The sequence below is a fragment of the Aphelocoma coerulescens genome, chromosome 25, assembly GCF_041296385.1.
Source record: "Aphelocoma coerulescens isolate FSJ_1873_10779 chromosome 25, UR_Acoe_1.0, whole genome shotgun sequence".
Classification (NCBI taxonomy): Eukaryota; Metazoa; Chordata; class Aves; order Passeriformes; family Corvidae; genus Aphelocoma; species Aphelocoma coerulescens.
Window position 1 is genome coordinate 2,453,115 of NC_091038.1, and position 6,375 is coordinate 2,459,489.

At 63.9% G+C, this 6,375-nt stretch overlaps 1 protein-coding gene across 1 annotated transcript; it reads right to left on the reverse strand.

Moving 5' to 3' along the window:
- Nucleotides 1–1,690: 1,690 nt before the first annotated feature.
- Nucleotides 1,691–5,833, reverse strand: LOC138098520 (cilia- and flagella-associated protein 45-like). The gene is given in 11 exon segments (XM_068995092.1): nt 1,691–1,853; nt 2,015–2,239; nt 2,392–2,585; nt 2,800–2,913; nt 3,404–3,550; nt 3,773–3,902; nt 4,035–4,213; nt 4,361–4,534; nt 4,892–5,033; nt 5,363–5,511; nt 5,513–5,833. Coding segments are annotated over 11 exon segments (1,854 nt in total). The 3' UTR covers nt 1,691–1,774.
- Nucleotides 5,834–6,375: the final 542 nt, after the last annotated feature.

Here is a 6,375-nt window from a genome sequence, read left to right on the forward strand (position 1 = left end):
GCTCTTTACTGGAAAACAAACAGAACAGAGCAGAGCACGCAACAACACAAACCCAGAAGTTTCCGCCCCGCTCAGGGATGGATTTTCCCTCTTTGGTGGAATTACGGCCGCGGCCAGCAGGGGGCGCTGCAGGGAGCACTCGCGACCAGCAGGGGGCGCTGCAGGGATCGCTCACGGCCAGCAGGGGGCGCTGCAGCGATCACTCACGGCCAGCAGGGGGCGCTGCAGCGATCACTCACGGCCAGCAGGGGGCGCTACAGGGATCACTCGCGACCAGCAGGGGGCGCTGCAGGGATCACTCGCGGCCAGCAGGGGGCGCTGCAGCGATCACTCACGGCCAGCAGGGGGCGCTGCAGGGAGCACGCGCGGCCAGCAGGGGGCGCTGCAGTGGCGCCATCGCGGCCAGCAGGGGGCGCTGCAGGGATCGCTCGCGGCCAGCAGGGGGCGCTGCGATACGGGCTCCAAGCCCTCAGGGGGCGATGGCGGCAGCGGCACCACAAGGAGGAAGGTGAGGCTGCTACCCCTGCACACTCACACGGGTGGCACCGGGTCTCGGTGGCAGCAGCAGGGGAGGAGGTGGCAGCTGGAATCCTCTCACGGCAGCGGGCACAGGTGGGGAAGGTAGGCAGGACTCGACCGTGGGGCTGACTTGCAGCCCAGCAAAAGTGCCGCGTCTGAGCCCACAGCCTCTCGCGGCACCGTGAGGCAGCTCCCGAAAAATCCTGAGTGGAAAGAACCCACCCCCAGCCAAAACTCCCAAACCCTTATTCCCCTCCCCAGAGCGTTTTGTTGGTGTGCCAGAGCTATCAGCCAACTCCACTGGTTGATAGGAAATTGAAGAATTTCCTGTGGTGGTTGTTGTTCTTCTCAACTCCCATCCCTGTGCTGCTAGGACACAGGTGGGGTTTCCATCCCACTTCCTCTCCGTGGTCCCGCAGGTTTGGGAGCATTGGGAGGAGCAGGAGAGCAGAGCAAGAGCCCCGTGGAAAACACTGTCTGCTCAGAAAATGTAATTTATCGGAAAACTCACTTTGAGAGCAAACCAGCAGGAGAAATGAACCCCACACAAATACCTTGAGAGAGATTTCAGGTTGGAACTACAATTTAATAGAAAGATTACCATAAATGCAATGATAGAGGAAAAACTGGCTTAAAACCACAAAGGCAGAGTACAACCTGGCACCCTATCGGTCTGGGTGGTGGGCGCAGTCCTGTTGAAGTGCTGGCAGCAGTCTTGTCGAAAGCAGTGGTCCTGGGGAAGGTCTGCTCGTCCTCTGGGTCCATTGAGCAGTGGTGGTGTCCCAAGTCCCCAAAGTGCTCAGATATACGGTCAGATTCAGGCAGGAATGTTCAATACCTCCCCCGGGGTGGGGAGTTCCACAATGGAATTATGTATTCCCATGACTCATAGGATATTTCAGGGAGTCCTTGATGACCTCGGTGCCCACAGGCTGCCCACTAGGACCTGAGAGCCACGATGGCCCACTGGCAGAGGTGACCGCTTAGGCTGGGTGGGGTTATCACAGCCAAGTCAATTTGGGAAGACAAATGAACACTGGGTTTGCCTCCTTCCCTTACCTGACACCCAGCTTGCAGCCTGACAGGTCGAGTGTGCTCTGGGCAGCTGGGAGTGACCATTAACAGTTCATCAAAACGATGTTGATGGGAGTAGAATACACGGATTGGATACAGCCCACCTCATAACCCAGGAGGACAATGGAAACTGAGCCTCAAATCCGTGGGGAATCCCAGCTGGTCCCTCTTGGGGCTGGGCCTAGGAGAGGGCTGCGTTGGCTCGTCTCTGGGCTTTGCGCTCCACCTGGGCACAGTACTTGTCGGGCATTCCAGTGGCTCTGCAGAGGAAAGAATCCCTCAGGTTCCCCATGGCTCTGGGACCGTGGCCCTGCAGCAGGTCCCGTTTGCTGAGGATGCAGAGGGAGCTGGGAGGTGGCCCAGGCTGGGACACCAGGAAGGATTTGGGGAGCCCAGGGAAGCAGCACGGGCAGTCCCTGACCTGAACTCCTGCAGCTTCTGCTGCCCGAGCTGGGCGAGGCGCCGGTTGCGCTGCCGGACCTCCTGCTCCTGCTGCCGGCCCTCCTCAATGAAGGCCGCCCGCTCCCGCTCCCGCTGCTGCCGGAGCTCCTGGATCTGCCGCCGCAGATCTTCGGCATGGGCGCGCTGCTGGAGCTCCCTCTGTTCCCGCTGCAGCTTCTCCCGCTCCAGCTGCTCCTGATGGGCCCTGCGGGAGAGCCGGGCTGGCTCAGGGACCCCGCCACAACCCCCACACCTGGCACAGCACCTGGGCTGGCACTGGAGTCCCCAGAGCCACCAGCTGGCACTAGGAGCCCCCTGGCCACCACCTCAGCCATCCCTCGGCCCCGTGTGCCTCACCTGAGCACCCTCTGGAACTCCTGGCGGTCCTGCTCCACCTGCATGGCCAGGTACTGTTCCTTCTGGGCCACCTGCTCCAGCCGGTCCCGCCTCAGCTGCTGCTCCAGCTCCACCTTCTTCCGCGCATTCTCCAGCTCCTGCCGCCGCCATTCCCGGTCTGCGGCTTCTTGGTTCCTCTTGGCCATCAGAGCATCCTGCCCACATAGGGGACAGTGCTGGGCTTCCCTCTGGGGGCGGCTATGGAAGCCCTTGGCCGTGGCTTTGGCTCAGCTGGCAGCGCTCCAGGACATGCCCTGGCTCCAGGGGCTGGTCCTGCAGACCCCCCACATGCAGGGGCGCTGCCCCTTTGCCGGGCTGGGGACAGGGACGGTAGCAGGAGAGCGTGTCACCTGTGCCCGGGCCACTCACCCGCTCTGCCTGCCAGTCCCGGGCCCGCTCCTGCGCGGCTCTGAGCCGGGCCAGCTCCTTCTCCTTCTCCAGGCGCAGTTGTTCCTGCTCCGCCTCCAAGGCGGCCTCGCGCTCCTGGGGGGGACAGAGCCCCAGAGTGGGAGAGAGCCCCGGGTTGGGGGACACAGCCCCGGGTTGGGGGACAGAGGCCCGGGATGGGGGACAGAGACCTGGGATGGGGGACAGAGCCCCGGAGTGTGGGACAGAGCCCCGAGGTGGGGGACAGAGCCCCGGGATGGGGGACAGAGCCCCGGGGTGTGGGACAGAGCCTCGGGATGTGGGACAGAGCCCCGGGATGGGGGACAGAGCCCCAGGGTCGGGACAGAGCCCCGGGGTGGGGGACAGAGCCCCAGAGTGGGACAGAGACCTGGGGTGTGGGGCAGAGCCCCGGGAGGGGGACAGATTCCCAGGGTGTGGGACAGAGCCCCGGGATGGGGGACAGACCTCCGGGATGGAGGACAGAGCCCCGGAGTGTGGGACAGAGCCCCGGGGTGGGACAGAGCCTCAGTGCGGCTCCCACAGCCCCTGCTCAGCCCACCAGGAGCCCCCCACCCACTGCTCTTACAGCCTTCTGCCGCTGCTGCTCCAGCACCCGCTCATCCTCCAGCCTCTCCCGCTCCCGCTGCTCATCCTTCAGCCGCTGGCTCTCCACGTTGAAATACTGAATTTCGGCATGGATTTGCCTATGTCGCTCCTGCTTCTGCTCCCAGGCCTGGAAACACCATGCAGGGCTGGAAGACACTGCTCCCTCCTCCTCCTCACTCAGGGCAGGGAGGCTTTGGGTCCCCTCTCGGGGATGCCACAATGTCCCCAAGGGACCAGAGCTCTGATCCTGCTGGCTGCTGTCCCCACTCCCCGAGCGTGGCTGACCCAGCACTGCCAATCCCCTTCCAGCCAGGTGGAAACCTCCCTGCACCCCGTTCCCTGCTCCCACCTTCCGATCCTCCCTCTTCATCTGCTCCAGGCACTCCAGCAGCTTCTGGCCCTCCTGGTATTTCTCCTCATCTCTCAGCGCCCGCTTCTCTGCGTTCTGCTCCATCTGCTTCACAAGGTCCTGCCTGGCTCTGGGAACACGAGAGCGGAAGGGTTCCCTCCAGCTGTGTCCTGCTCCCCATGGTGGGAATGCTGGCATGGACAGGGCTGGTGTGGTGGAATGGGCCAGATGCCTCCATGGGGAAGAGGCAGCTTCTGCCCACCTCATCATCTCCTGCTTCCTCTGGCGCTCCAGCTCCTCCTGGACCGCCACGCCCTTCTCCCACTCCATTTCCATCATCTTGTCCAGGCGCTTCTCCTCCTCCGCCAGTTCCTTGCGGATCATCCGCTTCTCCAGGATTTGCTTGTCCCGGATCATGTTGCACTTGGAATTGAGGAAGAGCTGTGGGGACAAGAGGTGTCTGTGGCTCTGAGCCGCCCTGGGACACAGGCAGTAGGGAGGGCAAGGGAAGCAGAACAGGAGCCTGGGAGCGCGAGGAGCAGGGGGGCTCAGGCTGTGCCCGGTGACAGCGGGGAGCGCTGGCCCTACCGAGGTCAGTTCCCGCATCTCTTCCTCCTGCTCCAGCCTCATCCTCATCGCCCGCTGCAGCAGCTTCTGCCTTTCCTGCTGCTCCTTCTCCTCCTCCAGGTCACTCAGATGCTCCCTCTCATTCTGCAGTTCTGCCTTTCTCAGCTCCTCGCTCTGGGCCTTTTTCAGGGTTTCCTGCGGGCACAGGGAGTGCTGCCCAGTCCCGGGCACCTTCCTGAGGGCTCCTGGGGCCACACTTCAGGTGCCGCATTCCCGGCATGGAGCGGGGACATGACAAGCTCCTGGGGCCCTGGCACAGCCATGGGCACCCCTTCCCACACCTCTGGGCAGGCACTCTGTGCCCTTGAAAGGCTGGGAGCGCTGGGGACAATTCCCGGGATGCTGCCCAGCTCTCAGTGGAGCCCCGAGCCCTGCAGCTTCCCCTGTGCCCCAAAACATGAGGGACAGAGGGGGGACTTCCTTGGTGAAGCCACTACCCCTCGAGGTCAGCCAGGGAGCAGGAAAAGGGGGAGCAGGAGGGGAGATGCCTACGAAAGCAGCGTCCTGTCTGGCTTTCAGGGTCTTCAGCCTGTCCCAACGCTCCTCCTCGGTTGGGGATTGAGCTGATTCCTTGATCTTCTCATATTCCTTTTTCCCAATGATGAGACACGGTTGGGGCTTCTCCTGGGGAATGCTGGGGGGCACAGGGAGAGTGGTCAGGGGCACGGAGACCCCAACAGCTCCCTGTGTTCCCTGAGCTGCCTGAGCTGCCCACTCGGCCACCAAATCAGCCCAGAGCAATGCGGGAAGCGCTGGGGAAGCCGTGGGAACCCGGCTGTCCCGGTGTGGGCGGAGGCAGGAAGGGAAAGTGTGGTGAAAATGGCACCAGGCTGGGATGCAGGGGGGCAGGATCCCCGGGGGTGGCCAGGGCACACTGCCAATCCTGCTCCCCCGAGATTTTGGGATGGTGCAGTGACACCCACCGGGCCCCAAGAACCTCTCAGGGCTTGATCAAATCCTTACATGAGGTCCCGGATTAGGTCCTTGGTGATGATTCGGATGGTCTTGAGCTTGGGCTTGAGGGAGGGCCGGTCTCGAGGATGTTTTGGCACATCCTGAGAGATCACGATGGGGTTGCTGGAGCCCGTGACCTGCAGAAAAGAAAAGTCTGAGGGATCCGAACCCCCCACCTGGCGTTCCCCGGACACCGACTGATCCCGGTGGGAGCTCTGGGAACTCTGCCCGGATCGGCCGCGGCGCTGTCGGGGGGGCACGCCCGGAGGGGACAGAGGGGCCGGGGGTCAGAGGAAGGAGATGGACATTCCGCGGGGTGTGGGGGAGCTGGGGAGCCCGGGAGCCCAGGGGGGAGACATCGGGACGGACGGACTGGAATCCCGGCGGGGAAAGCTGCAGACGGCGGGCGAGGAGGGACCGCCGGGAGGAGCCCCCGGCACGGAGGGACCGGGATCCAGTGCCGGCAGTCGCGGCTGCCATCGCGCTGTCGGTGCTGTCCTGTCGTCCTGGAGCCGACCGTCCCAAAGTGGTGTTACCGACTGCGACAGCGTCTGACCGCCCTGTCGCGATGGGGGGGGGGGGGGAACGACTCTCTGTTGCCATGGCAACGCCCCAACAGCTCGCAGGGCTTCCTGGAAGTGGCCGGGGCGGAGAATTGGGGGTGGTGCCTCAGGGGCGAGGGGCGGGGCCTAGGCTGAAAGAGGCGGGGCTTGGCGGAGCTCTGTCACCCGGTGTGCTCACCCTTGTCCCCTGCGGTGTCCCCCTTGCACCGACCTCTTTAAAGTGCCCCTACATGAACACGACACAGGCGACCCCCCCTCCCTGGGGGTCGTCGGAGAGTCACCAGTGACGCCCCCACCCCTCCCCTCCCAACCCTGCCCCCCCTCATTGTCCCGCCCTTTCAAGCCACACCCCTCTGCCTCTTAACCCCGCCCCTCTCGTTGCCCCGCCCCCTCATTGCCCCGCCCCTCTCAGCCCCCTTTGCGCTTGCCCTGCCCGGTCCCTCCTGACCACGCCCCAAG